This window comes from Silurus meridionalis, chromosome 17 (genome assembly GCF_014805685.1).
Source record: "Silurus meridionalis isolate SWU-2019-XX chromosome 17, ASM1480568v1, whole genome shotgun sequence".
NCBI classification, from domain to species: Eukaryota; Metazoa; Chordata; class Actinopteri; order Siluriformes; family Siluridae; genus Silurus; species Silurus meridionalis.
This window is the reverse complement of record NC_060900.1, coordinates 21,490,410-21,505,777: the sequence shown is the minus strand read 5'-3', so window position 1 is coordinate 21,505,777 and position 15,368 is coordinate 21,490,410. Positions and strand designations below refer to the sequence as shown.

Below are 15,368 nucleotides of genomic sequence, written 5' to 3'. Positions count from 1 at the left end.
CACAGTAATCTGAGGAGGTCTGGGAGGGTCTTCACTGGGACTCTTTTTGCCAGAGCAGGTTGCTTTCCAGGCTTCCTGCACTTCTGAGTTCAGCAGAGTAAAGACCAGCAGCACTGCCAAACCCTAATCCATAAGACCATAACCAAGTCAATACTCACACACATAATCTCTCACATATTTCATACACTATTCAACACACAGATTCACTCACCTGACCCACCATGTAATTACAAGACAAAACCCTCGAGTAGTATAAACCCCCCACATACCTGTATACAGCAGAGGATGATGAAGAGGTAGTGGAAGGCCAGGATGCTGTTATTGACTGCCATTAGACCAAAGAACCACACACATGCACTCAAGAGCAGCAGGAGAAAGGCACTGCGGATAGTAGCACTGGGGCATGTAGAAAAATGGAAATTACTCACATTAATGCATCACTAAAGTTTGTGATAGAGCTCAATAGGCAGCATAGGAGAAGGTTAGCTAAACGGGACTAGCTGTCAAACTGAATAATGTGACCCTAATGTAACCTGAAGAAACTAGAGCAAAAACAGGACATTCAGTCATGCAGAATAAAACTTCTCCTGATTCTCTCTCTCTCTCTCTCTCTCTCTCTCTCTCTCTCTTACTCTATTTGTGTGTCTGTGTATGTGAGTTCATGCATTATTTCAAAACTCACATTATGGGCAGCTTCTTTGTCTCCTTTTGAGACGGATTGCATGTAATACGTAGAACCATCATAAACATTCCTGCATTCATCTGCAAAAGAAAAAAAATTATATACTGATTTATTTATTTGGACCAAAGAACACATAGTTGCTTGTACATATGCATGAATGGATAGATTGGACGGATTGGACAAAGCTGATTGGACAAATAGAGACACGATAGATAGATAGATAGATAGATAGATAGATAGATAGATAGATAGATAGATAGATAGATAGATAGATAGATAGATAGATAGATAGATAGATAGATAGATAGATAGATAGATAGATAGATAGATAGATAGATAGATAATTGGATGGATGGATGGATGACATGTCTTATATACAACTGACATGTTTTATAGTACAATCACTCCAATGTATTCTTAATCCTAGACACGACTTGGCAGTATGCGGTGTAACATATGCACACAGGCCCATTACAGTGAAGTCAAATAGCAATATTTCCACTACAATGCCTGGATTTGGTTCCATGCTGAAATGTAACTCCTTTTAATTCAATTCAATTTAACTTTTTTAGAATAAAGCTTGGAGCAGTCACGCAGTCACTAAACGGCTTTGCGGAAATCTGGGTCAACACCACTAATGAGCAAAGCAAAGGCAACAGAGAAAAAAAAAAAAACTCACTGGAAGTAAATCTTGCCTCATTTGCTTTCTGTGATCTCTTAATTTACTAAATAATATGCTTCTCTTTCTATTTTAGTACTCTTTTAGGTGATATCATTTGTAAATAGAGAAATTGAAATATGACCCATGTGATAAAACATCTGTACATATACATATACACTACGCAAAATAGCCCATTATTAAAATATTAACTAATAACTCCATGAGCTTAATCAAGGGTATATGGATAACACTGATAACTCACAACTCAAAAATGCAATACTGGTGAGTTGCAGAGTTTGTAATACACACCAGTATAACAATGACGATCGGTCCAGCAAAACTCCAGATGAGTTTATCATAAAGGGAAATCCAGCAGAAATCAGGGTTTCCATAGCCTTCTGGGTCAAGACCTACAGCCAGTCCTAGAACAGAGATACACAAATGTCAATTGACTTGATTTAATAAAATTCCCAACACTATTTGGCTGAAATAAACCTCTTAAACTTCTTAAATCCGAAAGGAAGCTTAGTATACACATGCACTACTGCAGTACAACACATGAGCGATTAGTTATATGTAGGAAATTGTGTACACTTTATTTAGGATAAAAATATGCTTAAAACACATTACACAATATTTAGTATGATATCCACTTTCAACAAATTTTCTGAATCATGAGTGCATTTTCAAAGCTGGGAGCATAACCTAAACCCTAACCTAACAACCAGAAGGCAAAAATTTTATTTTATTCTTGGTTTGCACAAGTCCCATCAAGTGAAATGACTCTAATGTAACAAAATGGCCAGTTGAGGAAAATATATCCTTTATGTCATATAAAATTAGCCACAAGCAGAATGATATAACAATGATATTAATAGCCACAATATAATGTATACATATATATTATATATTTATGTTTCATCCATTTACAATTATATTCATGTCATGGAACAGTCATAAAAAATGTTCTGTTATCAGGCACTTTATAATCACTATATCAGAGTTACTCCCTCACCAGCTAGTCTTTTTTTTCTTCTCAGATTTAAAAAGACGAGAAATGCAGCTGGTTATTGAATAACTGGAACGCATTCTGTCCTACTGACCTTCGTATTGTAGAAAATCTCTAATTGTCACATCTCTTGACAAAAAGCTAAGCTTTTTATACTTTAAATAATGTTTTATGAGTTTATTATTAGTCTTAGAATTTATGGAGCATCAGCCACAAGACTCTATAAATGTGCTGTTATTGTGGAAATGTAAACATAATACAAAAAGCACATTAAAAGCAGTAATTGTAATCACGAAAACATTAAAACAACATGTTCTCACCAATTAGATTTGATATGGTACATATATTGAGTCATCTAAAGGAGATGCATATCATATAACAGACTAATTAATCTTGAGGAGAGTCTGAAATGAGAATAGTATTTTGCCTGTGATATAGTATATGCATTTTTGTGAATAGGCTATAATTATGAGTCTTCCTCTAACTACTGTAGAAAGGCTTTGGGTAAATACTAATCCAGTTTTGCTGGCTTCACTCTGTAAGGCCGGGGGTCAGGAAGCCATTATTCAGTATCCGCAGAGATTATGCGGGTTCAAGGGTCTTGCTCAAAGGCATGCCAGTAGTGATCTGACCTCAGTAACCCTCTGGCTGCTGAATATCTCCTACGCATATAAACTTGCAAAGGCGAATGTGGTGTGATTTTATTGGAGGCAACACACCTCTGACAAGCGCTAATAAAACCTTAATCCCGAGGCTCTGTGCAGTATTTTACTCTTATAATAACAGTTACATGAAATATATACAGATTAATTCTAATAATATGATAAATTATAGCATATATAATCGAATCACACATGTATGTGTATCTACCAGTAATAATAGCAGGCACTCCCCAGCCAATGGCGTAGTAAAACCTCATGGCTCCGTAGTTGATGTTTCGGGCTTCAGTCTGCATGCGGTAAATGTGCAGAGCCTCGACAAACATCCAGGCAAACGCTGACATGAAGAAATAATGCAGCAGGATCGCTACCACCGTGCACAAAAACTGAAAACGCAAAAAACACAAGGGTGGAGCAATTAGGATGTCAGTTTGAGTGGAGGAATAATGTGAAAGAAAAGCAGGATTGCACGACAACAGGATCTGCGCAGACAACATACCAAGCAGAGCGATAAAGTGGAAAATAAAAATATACCATGTCAAGGATGATGTGAATATAAACAGGGCAAAAAAATTTTTTTTAAATAAACATTGTGATACAAAGCTGAATTTACGAACTGGATGTAAACAGATTTATTCCTAATCTTTTGCAACGACCACAAAAAATGTTGCATTCATGAAAATCTAGTTTATAAAAAAATGTAATATCCAATGAAAGCTCCTGAGTCTGTATAAATGTGTTTAAAAGGACTAACATCAAACTCGATTGATTGATCACAAATTAAATGAAAATTTTGTGAACTCAAGTCATTTCATAATGATAAAATGTGAGACCTGAAAAATGAAGTGACTGTCAAGGAGCAAAAGTAATAATAAAATTCACATTCTCTTCGCTTTGAGATAATAGGCCTAGCTAAAACTTGGTTGCCATGGTTACATGAATTGAATCAGAGCTGGGATTTCACTCTTGTCTTGATATTACAATTAACGTACAACTCCAAGAAAAAGACAACTAAATGTGGCCAGTGAATAATACCCTACAATAATTGAGGTATGCGTAATGGAGGTGGAAAGTGCAGAACGTGTTCAAGCCTGCCATCCATCTAACCGACAGCAAGACGCTGAGTCTGTCTGACACTTCTGACTGTGTCTGAATTATTTTTACTATGCTGCCATGGTATTTGTTCTCGATTTGAGGCATTTAAGCTCTGCGCAAAACAAGTGCATTTTTTTACTCCAACTGAAATGTCACTAAAATGGCAATTCGAGCTCGGAAAAACTATTAATCATGAATGAAATGACAGAATGATATCAAGCCTTCATATCTACACATCCAACACACACACACACATCCCCACATAAACACACACACACACACACACACACACACACAAAAAGAGAATTTATTAACTTTTCAACTGCAATTGTTTATTGCGAGTAGGCTACACTTGAGGGAAAAGTGTCTCTGTGTTAAGAGTGTGTTCTGATGCATGGCTGTATGTGTACTCCAGACAAAATCATTTTACTCAACTCTGAGTCACAGTGTAATATTCAGGGTGATTGATGGTGCTCTCTGTACTGATGGCTGTGATAGTAGCGTTTAAATGAATTTCAATATCATGCTGCACAATGCAGTCTGTAACATTTATATCCAACTGCTAATACAGTGGTGCACTGAGCTGGGTACAACACATATGTCTATTATGTTATACCTAATGATTTATACATCCTTAAAAACCTCACACATTCATTTATTGACCTGGAAAATTAGTCAACTCAATCAATCATGCATCTCTGAATAACTCACTCACTCACTCATTACTCACTCACACACTTACTCACTCACTCTCTCAATCACTCACTCACACAATCTATCACTTACTCATTACTTACTCACTCACTAACTCACTCACTCACTCACTCCTCACTCACTCACTCATATCACACAATCACTCACTCATCACTCACTCACTCACTAATTACTCATCATTCACTCACTCAGCACTCATATCACATAATCACTCACTCGCTCAGCATTCACTCATCACTCACTCACTCACTCACTCACTCACTCACTCACTAATTACTCACTCACTCTCTTAATAACTAACACAATCTATCAATCTATCTATCTAATTCACTCATTACTCACTCACTCACTCACTCACTCACTCACTCACTCACTCAGTCTCTTAATAACTCACTCACTCACTCACTCAATTAGCACTCATATTAAACAATCACTTACTCACTCTCTCAATCATCACTCACTCACTCAATCTTATTAAATCACTCACTTAGTCATTCACTAATTACTCACTCAGCACTCATATTACACAATCATTTACTCACTCACTCACTCACTCACTCACTCACTCACTCACTCACTCACTTCCTTAGTCTCTTCCTCATTTAATTACACACTTTCCATCTCACTTGTTAAAACCTTTACTCTTATTTTTACCTTTACACTTTCTCTGTCCCCAAATCATTCCGTCCATTTATCTCTCCCTCTAGCTCTTTTTCCCTGTTTCACTCACTCACCTGTTGTTCGGTTTGGTTGATGCCTAGTAGATAGGTGAGCTGAGAAAGAAATGTAGCGGCAGCCATATTGGAGTGTATGCTCCGCGTGTTCGACTTCAGCTCTCTCAGACAAGAAAGCACTGTTACCGTTAGCAACAGTGCCACCATGGAAACGGACAGAGATGTGTATGTTACTATAGCGAGGGTCTCCAGGTCACCCTCTAATTGCTGCTCAGTAACAGAGAGAGAACGAGATAGAGAAGGGGGGAGAGAAAGAGAGAGAGAGAGAGAGAGAGAGAGAGAGAGAGAGAGAGAGAGAGATAATGATATGATTAATAATTTAATTCATTAGGCTTTCTTGAGCTATTTCACAGACCCTCTTTTTTGAACAATAATACACATTTACATAATTTGTTTTATAGGTTCATTTTTTTATGCATGTGTTACCTCTCTTTGAGAGCTGTCCATTAACACTCCAAAGGTGCCCAGTCGATGGCACTGGCAGCGCACATGGGACATGTTTCTATAGACAACACTGCAGTCCCTCACTGTCCAACAACCTCCTGCTGATACTCTACAAACACACAAATACAGGCTATAATGATAATAATAAAAGCATCTTGACATTGAATGGACTGTGATTTTATATTCTATGAATAGTCCACAGCTTCCTCAACCTCACAAAGGTTTTTCAATCATACTGAGGAACTCACGGGCTGGTGTGGTTCCACTGCACACACAGAGGCTTGCTGCGGTTGCTTGTTTCGAGGAGACGGAACTCCAGCATGACAGGCGACTCCAGGAAACCCTCTACAAACGAGTGGTTATTATACACAGATACACTCACTACTGGAGAGTTAAGTACCGGGTGACGTGGCAACCTGCAATTGAAAACAGACACATTTAGGGCACTGTTTTCCCCCTTTTCCTCCTAAAGTGTTTGTTTTTGGTCTCTCCTCCTTCATACAAATGCTTCTTGACATCATGCATCTTACACATTTAGAAGAATGAGCTATCTACCCTCTTAAAAAATCACAAATACACAGACAGTCCGGATTGTCTGTTTGCTGTGTTGACAGATTTAAGAGAGTATTTTATCCATATCGCTCTAAGATCAAGGTAAATTTTACTCTCTTGAACTTCTGGCCCCATATGGCAATGGTAGTGTTGGGTTGAGGAGGTGGTAGCTTAGTGGTTAAGGCATTGGACTCAGGATAGGAAGGTCACAAGTTCAAGTCCCAGCTCTACCAAGCTGCCACTGCTGGGACCTAAGCAATCCCCATGACCCTCAACTGCTCACTTGTAAGTTGCTCTGGATAAAGGCTTCTGCCAAATGCAGTAAATTAATTCCAACTCATGATCCAAATAAAATATCGAATGTTGTTGTGAATGTGATTGAAAAAACCCAACTAATTTTCCATATGCCAATTTAATCAGCTACACCACAATGATATGAATTTTAATACGTTAAAATCTAAATATTTTAAGAGTAACAGTGTAAGCACAATCCAATTTTTACAAAATTGGGTCGCAAGATTCCTGCAGATTTTGACCATGTCCACACTGACGTTTTCTTTTGAAAATGCATATTTTTCTCTTTATTTTGGGCTTCCGTCCAAAGTTTTAGTCAACGTAGCTTTTTAAAAACGGTCTCCAATGTGGATCAATTTAAAAGATGAGTTTTTCTGTATCGCAGTGATTACATTTTTTTCATGTGACCAATTCAGCAACATATCAAATAGCAGAAAAGTAAATAAACGTCAGCCGAAAATGACGCAGTTCGAAGCGTCTTACATTTTGCTCATGCACAGTACAAGCGTTTTCAGACGTTTCAGTGCGTATGAGCAACTTTTGGGAAACTATGAAACAATAGTGTGGACGCAGAGCATTTTCAGAAGAAAACGCAGTTATCAAATTTATCCAGATTAGTGTAGACTGTCTCACTTTTTTTAAATTGGTAAACTTTAATAAATATAAGGCCACAAACAAATAATTATGTTGTGGCCAAGAGATAATGGGCACTGAGTTCACAAATTAATTGAGTGAGTGTCACTCTTAATATGTGGGCTCAAGATAACTGTTTGGCAGGAACGGGAAAAAAGTGTATTCATTCTGATAATATACATAAGATGATGCCACAGTGTGTCCAGTCTGTCTTTATGCTTCATTCCAAGACTATAATGAAGTGTAATCACCTCCATATGGAACTCTATATATTTTGGTGGTCTTACACTTGTACCTACACTGACATAGGAGCATATTTACATAGACAAACACTTTGTTATTTAAGCTAAAATAAATTTTAATCCAGATATACATTGAGACACACACACTCACACAGACACACACACACACACACACACACCTGACTCCACGGCGGTCCGAATGGTATTTGGGAGGAAGGGCAGCTCCTAGGCTGCGGTATATCAGGACAATGATGATGGTAAACGGTGAATTATTTGCCAAGCCTGATCGCCGTGCTGCTGGCACATCTGGTGTGTGATTGGCCTGTATACTTACTGGGGCTGAAAATAAAAGCCAACAATATTTGAAACAATAAAAACTATAACAATATGCCTTAGATGGTGTAAAGGTTTTAGTGTTTTTGTGAGCACTCACAGTAGTTGCGCTGTAGCACCAGAGCACTAGGGGGCAGCACTACATGTGTGTGTGCATCCCAGAGGGCTTGCCCGCGAAACATTGTGCTGTGATAGCGAGGGAAACGTTTCCGCACATGGGTGTGGTTCTCAAGGCGGTCCACAGTCATTACTGCAATTAACACAAACACAACTAGTGTTAGAATCTGGACACATTGTGTTGTATGGCCTCTAACTATAAATATACACTGTATGGAATGGGCGTGTGTGTGTGTGTGTGTGTGTGTGTGTAAGACAGACCTATATTGGGTGCCACCAAGGCTACAGGATTGAGGTAGGTGTGTTTGGTGTTCTGGGCAAGGGTGCGTGAGTATTGCTCTAACAGATCGGCCAGGCCTGCTGCTCCACCCTGTGCTGAACTCTGAGACCGCCACAAGTCTGCAGTGCCAGGGCTCAGAAGTACACTGCACGCCTGTAATACATTCTGCACAAAGGGAGAGAAGAGGAATGAATGAGAAAAGCAGGGTAGATAGATAAAAAGGTAGAAAAAACTAAAAGTTAAAGGTCAGAGGAAAAGGTAAGCTCAAAAGATGAGGGAAATATAAGATGTTGCATTAAGGAGAAGAAAAGTGAGGAAGACAGAAGCGCAGGGAAAAGAAATTAATTGAGAAATCGGGAGGGAATGTAGAAGAAAGGAATGAGGAGCAAGGAATGATAAAACAAGAGGAAAGAGATAAAGAAAAGAAGAAGAAGAGAATGAGAGAAATAAGAAAGATAAGGCAAATAGAGATAGAGAGAAAAAGGAAGCGGAGTATAGAGAACAAGCAGGACGAAAAAAAAAGAGTTGTAGGAAACAGAGAAGTTAAGGAGAACACAAAGATGACCAAGAATGAGATAATTTGAAAAAGAGACTGAAATAGGGAGGGGGTATAAACAGAGAGAACGAGTGTGTGTGTGTGTGTGTGTGTGTGTGTGTGTGGGTTGTATATTCTCACCTCGGTGAAGTAAGCGTCCTGGGTGGCTGTCAAACCAAAACCTGTTTGGAGGTTCTCGAAGGTCAGGAGGCGGGACAGAAGTTTCTCTGCGATCTGGAGGTCATTGCCGTATAGACGGGTTGTTGACTCAGTGACATCACGCAGCTGATGGGCCAGCTTCTTTTCAGTGATGGTAGTCAGTATCGTCTCATTCCTTTCAATGGCCTCCAGCTGCTCACATACAAACACACACAGTGTATAAGTCTGCATTAGTAGTCTTGTAGGAAATGAATGTGTAATGAGCTACACTGAGATACAAAAGAGGCGTATACGTGTGTGTGTGTGTGTGTGTGTGTGTGTGTGTGTGTGTGTGTGTGTGTGTGTGTGTCTGTGTGTATACATGTGTGGGTTTGTGTGCGAGTGTTTTGCTCCCTTACAGCTGTGTTGAACTCAACAAAAGCAGGAGAGGTGCAGTTATAGAGATCAGGCACCAGCCAGCCTCGGTCTACATCACAGTGACGAATAGCAGCTCCTACGACACAAACACTCACAATAATTATTGTAATACCTTTCAAACATTGTCATAACATTACACACATACACATTCTGTGTTCTAATGTAGATCTGTTAAAACCAGGCAGCACAGAAATATAAACACACATACCTACTGATCCTTTGGGACAGGGCACCACAGCTGGCATGTTGAACTTGGTCCTGGGCCACCAAATGCCCAGGGTGATGATCTTTGGACAGCCATCATAAATCACTGTGAAGTGGAAAGGAATTAATAGATTTTTCGAAAGTGCTTTGGCTTTATATTAATTTAAAATATTTTATATTACACACACATACATATATATATATATATATATATATATATATATATATATATATATATATATATATATATATATATATATATATACAGTACAGACCAAAAGTTTGGACACACCTTCTCATTCAAAGAGTTTTCTTTATTTTCATGACTATAAAAATTGTAGAGTCACACTGAAGGCATCAAAACTATAAATTAACACATGTGGAATTATATACATAACAAAAAAGTGTGAAACAACTGAATATATATCATGCTGTAGGTTCTTCAAAGTAGCCACCTTTTGCTTAGATTACTGCTTTGCACACTCTTGGCATTCTCTTGATGCCTACTTTGAAGAACCTAGAATATGACATATTTTTAGTTCACTTTTTTGTTATGTTGAAATTTCAACTTGTGATCTAAAAATTCAATCTAAAAATATGTTATAAATAAAATAAGAGCTGATTTAAATAAACTTTACACAGATTATGTTTTAGAGTTAAAATTTTTTTCCTAATGCCCTTTTTTGTCAGTTGACATGTTTTCTGCTACACCAACACACAACAACACTTTTTTCCAAAACTTTTTTTCCAATCTTTTTGTGTTTCTACATGATAGAATACACACTTGCAAAGAATAGCTTTCTTTCGGCTTCTCCCATTAGGGGTCGCCACAGCAGATCATCCATATTCATGATCCACATGTTCGATTTGGCACATGTTTTTACGCTGGATGCCCTTCCTAACACAACCCTCCCCATTTATCCAGGCTTGGGACCGGCACTAAGAGTGCACTAGCTTGTGAAACCCTAATGGCTGGGGTTGGTTCCCTGACCCGGGACTCGAACCCAGGCCGTTGCGCTGAGAGCGGCAAATCCTATCCACTAGGCCACCACATACTGGCAAAGAATAATGTTTTAAATGCAGAGCGTGGGGGGGACACCATAAAAAAAAAAAAAAAAAAAAGAGAGAAAAAAGGGTACAGACACAGATACAGACACAAAATCATAAGTGTTAAATTAACTTGAGCATACGAATAGATTTATTTTATTATTATTCAGAAGCAATTTAACTTCTGAATGCTTTGGATTGCATGGATGAATAAAAGTGCTGGATCAACCTAAGGAAGCTGGATTAAGTGCATGTGTGTGTGTGTGTGTGTGTGTGTGTTTTTCCACTGTGTCCCACCTTCACAGCCAGTCTGTGTGACTTCAGCGAAAGGGTTGTCACACATGTTGCACTGGCGACCGATCACGCCAGGCCTACACTGGCACTGGCCGCTCTCTAAGTCACATGACCGTGTGAAGGAGCCAACTGGATAGCAGTCACATGGAAGGCATACATCACTGCTCCGCCGTCGATAATGGAACTCCTAACACACATATAGATGTACGCAACAGACACACACATACAAAATCACTTTAACACACAAAGAGCTCAAACACAAGAACAGAGCAGGATGATTACTTTTGTTTAACACTGTCAATAGTTCCTGCTGTAATACAAATTACAAGTTAATGTTTTAATACTAATACTAATAAACATTTGAACATGTGATCATTTCTCTATTAACAGGTATTTCACACAAACCTGTATAGCAAACAATCCACATAATACAAAGTCTAATAATAAACAGATTACTCTTAAACTCTCCAATAATCGCATACATATACCCAAATGTTTAATTTCTTACATATTAACATATATCATACTTAATAACTATAATAACTCGGTTTTAGGGCCTTCAGGCCACCTACTAGTAATTAATATTCATAAGGAAGAACCCTCTTTTAGAGAAGGCATTAATATTCATTAATTGACTTGCTTGAGCGATTAAATAAGGCTTCATCTCAGGTGTAAAGAGGAAGAGAAAATTATTCAAGTGTGAGCAGATTTCGGATTTCTACTAAATCAGCATTTTAATGGCTATTTCTGTTCTAATTGTGAGTAAGAGTATTTATAATGAAGGAAACCACAAAACCAACTGGTAGCATTTTTTCCTAAAATGTAAAACATTCTGGAAAATCACTAAAAAAAAATGATTAGGGAGAACTTGTGGCCAATAAAGATATCGTTCAATCAGATCCAGTATTTGTTGATATTTGCTTTTTTTTTTTTTTTTTTACTTAACCTGTGTTAATGGAGCAACTAATATCATGCTTTGCCAATTAAAATTCATTCTCCAGTTTCATTACTCAACCAACATACATTGAATAGACAAAAAAATCTATCATGTGATACAGATAAAAGTGCGATTTTGTACTTTTGTATATCTCAGTAAACCTTAATGACCTGTATAAATAAATTCTGAAAAGACTAGTCATGGACCTCATTAACAATTAACTAAATAATTATGTATATATAGATTTATTTTTGCAACAAAAAACTAGACAACATTTTAAAATGTACAGTAACATTTCGCCTATTTAGAGGTATTCACTTCTGAATGTTCCATGATTAAACCCATTTCTATACTGTCATTAGTTTCCAGTAAACATTATACATTATATTATAAAAATTAATTTTAATAATGTAATGTAATAAAATCATAGACCCTATTCTTATGCCTCATGGACCCTGGACTTCTCTACCATGTCTGTGAGAATCATTCTGCAAATGGTAGGCATTCTCTCACTAGCAAACATGATTTCTTAAACAAAAATTCATAGCAATCCTAACCTATCCTGAAAATGAATATAAATGGAAAAAAACAGCTCAGCATAATCTGCCTCAGTATCACTGACTAAAGAATCTACCGTTACTTTAGGCAGTGCTATGTCTTACAGCGTAACTAATCTCTCTTAATTAAGACATGCATGTGAATCAATTATCATATGCCTTACAGGCTAATGATGCAACCAATTACTTAGTGTGTGTGTGTGCAGTATTGTGTGTCTGTTTGACCCACACTACTGAACACACACTCACCCTCTAAAGTAGTAAGGTGCTTGCCAGAACAGACTCTAGTGACATTGATTAGGTCAGTAAAACGTTGAAGAGGGCTGGCAGGGTGCCGCTACAAGCACAAACAGATTACATTTACAGCGTGAAAAAGGGAAATACTTACATCTTACATGGTAGAAATAAACATGTAATAAAAATTAATGCTATGCTTTGAACGACTACATTTTTTATGCAACGCCTCCTGTGTTTTGCTGGAAACCCCATTCTTACTATTATTTAGTGAGGAGGTGGTAGCTAAGTTAGGTTAGGATGTGTGGTGTTCTGCTTGTAACATTGTGAATTCAAATCCCAGCAACAACAAGCTGCTTCTGCTGGGCCCCTGAGCAAGGCCCTTTACCCTGTACTGCTAAGGTGTATAAATGTAATAATTGTAAGTTGCTCTGGATAAGGATGTCTGTCAAATACTTGAAAATGTTTTTATGTATTTATACTGTGTATGTGTAATTTCCTAAAATATTTGGTGTATTTATTAGTTTTTTACTATTTGTATATTTTATGTATGTATGTATCGGTGTACAGTAATCCCCAACTTTACAGCGGTTTGAATCTCGTGCCCCCGGTTTATTGCGGAATTGCATTTGCCACTGTCACGACAGGCCTCTGCCTCATGTACCAAAAGGGGCAAGCGCTCCAAACTCAACCGTCACAACAGGGTGTGGGAGGACGCTGCTGAGGCGGCGCAGCCCAGCGCAGCAAACAAGGAGGCATGTCACGGCTGGAGCTCAATTGGAGTGGTGGCCCCTCACTGTCTTCAAGCCCAGCGATGCTTATTAAAGGCGCCCGGGAGGACAATGAGGTGGAGAACATTGGGCTCATGACTAATAGCGCCGCTCCCCTATTTCTCTCACTACTGGCTAAAAGACGGCAGATGCGGAAGAGGAATTCCAGCCAGATCCTCGCAACGCCTCATAAGTGAGAGACAATCATCGGCCCTGCAGCAGGAAGACCCTGACCCCTACGAGCCGGTGGTGATGGTGGCAGAGTCAGCCCGCCTGTCGGGACCTGAGGCATCGGAGCGCGGCGAGAACGCCCTGCTCCTTCTCCAGCTCCAGCCACTCCTCACTCGCTTTCCCGGGCACCAGAACACTATCCCCTTCCTTTTACTTTCAGTTCTGGTCCCCGATAAAGAAACCTTACCCCCGATTTAAGGTTCTCGTGTCTGTGTTCAGCCCGAAGCAGCGACAAATCGCTACACCACATAACTAATTTGTTTGGCTCATTTTCACGGAATCTTGCAGCTCACACAATAGACCAAAAACCTATAGGGAATTGTTTTTATGAAGTTTTATGTTAAAATATTGAAATTTATTAACAACACTATAATTATTAATCATAAACTGAAGTAAAATGTTAATACAGTACTGTATAAATAAAATAGCATTTTTGGGGTGGCATCCGTTAATTAAAAAAGCAGTCAGAAAATGACTGTACATGTTTTCTATATTAGAGCTTTATGATGAAATATAAAACCCTCAAAAATGCAGCACATACAGTTTTGGAATATTTTTTTTGATCATTATACTGTACAAACCCTTAATCCAAATGTATCCTGGGCAAAACCACACTGTGGAATGAGTCTATACATGTACATAGTTTTTGCTATTGGTTGCATCTCCACTCATCCCATCACTGGTACTGTTGTGGTGTTACTGATCGCTCATGATTTATACATGCTGAATTTCATGGGGTGTTAACTAACACAGTAAATAATGTTATGATTATAAGTGTTCCCATACTATTACATATATAATTGTAATAAGCATGAAATCCTCGAATTGGTTCAGTTCCACAAGCTATATTAACAGTTCAGCCTTGCAAATGAATGCGCATGCAAAAAGGTTACCCCAAATGTGATTTTCAGATAGCCATGCGCAGGGAATGGGTTTCAGAGGGAAAAGAAAGACAGATTTCGCCGGTAGTACTGAGAAATTTCAAAAGGTCAGACATCAGGCAGCATGGCAGGGGTTCAGATTAGAGATAAGAGATCAAGGGCTTTGTATGTGTGCATGTGTGAAGAGAGAGATAGCTCTTTCTGAGCCTAATCCTGTGTTGAATAATCTCTAGGAGCTTTTTAGATGTCAAAGCCGTCTCGAATTCTCGTAGTACAACACCCTCGAGTCTTAATGATAATGAATTAGAATGGCAATCATGCTATACTGATTGGGATCAAACATTGGGATTGGCTATAATGAGAGATTAATTACTTAGAGGACTATTTGTGTGTGCACGTGTGCACGTTTGTATTGTTCCTCGGTTTTCTGTATGGTTTTATGGCTAGACACAGCTGGATCATGGGATTACATGCTGAGCTGAAACTGACACGAAAGCCATGTGTGCTGTATCCGGTACATGTTGTGAAATTCCCTCTGAATATACAATGAATTATCAAATCAGCCAGCCATCTGGTAGCAGAGCAGTGTATATAATCATGCATGTACAGGTCATGCCTCAGAATCATGCTCTTGACTGACAGGAGAGGAATCA

General features: G+C 38.5%; 1 protein-coding gene across 1 annotated transcript in view; it reads right to left on the bottom strand.

Moving 5' to 3' along the window:
- The window catches only part of celsr3 (cadherin, EGF LAG seven-pass G-type receptor 3), a 60,726-nt gene that overhangs the window by 5,311 nt on the left and 40,047 nt on the right, over positions 1 to 15,368 (bottom strand). The window contains exons 16-30 of the mRNA XM_046871822.1: positions 11,109 to 11,292; positions 9,769 to 9,870; positions 9,542 to 9,636; positions 9,126 to 9,335; positions 8,431 to 8,614; positions 8,153 to 8,302; positions 7,899 to 8,058; positions 6,247 to 6,414; positions 5,981 to 6,107; positions 5,555 to 5,761; positions 3,223 to 3,397; positions 1,653 to 1,765; positions 683 to 762; positions 270 to 396; positions 4 to 123 (exon numbers count right to left, since the gene is read on the bottom strand). Of these exons, the coding sequence (XP_046727778.1) occupies positions 4 to 123; positions 270 to 396; positions 683 to 762; positions 1,653 to 1,765; positions 3,223 to 3,397; positions 5,555 to 5,761; positions 5,981 to 6,107; positions 6,247 to 6,414; positions 7,899 to 8,058; positions 8,153 to 8,302; positions 8,431 to 8,614; positions 9,126 to 9,335; positions 9,542 to 9,636; positions 9,769 to 9,870; positions 11,109 to 11,292 (2,202 nt within the window). The remainder of the gene's footprint in view (positions 1 to 3; positions 124 to 269; positions 397 to 682; positions 763 to 1,652; positions 1,766 to 3,222; positions 3,398 to 5,554; positions 5,762 to 5,980; positions 6,108 to 6,246; positions 6,415 to 7,898; positions 8,059 to 8,152; positions 8,303 to 8,430; positions 8,615 to 9,125; positions 9,336 to 9,541; positions 9,637 to 9,768; positions 9,871 to 11,108; positions 11,293 to 15,368) is intronic.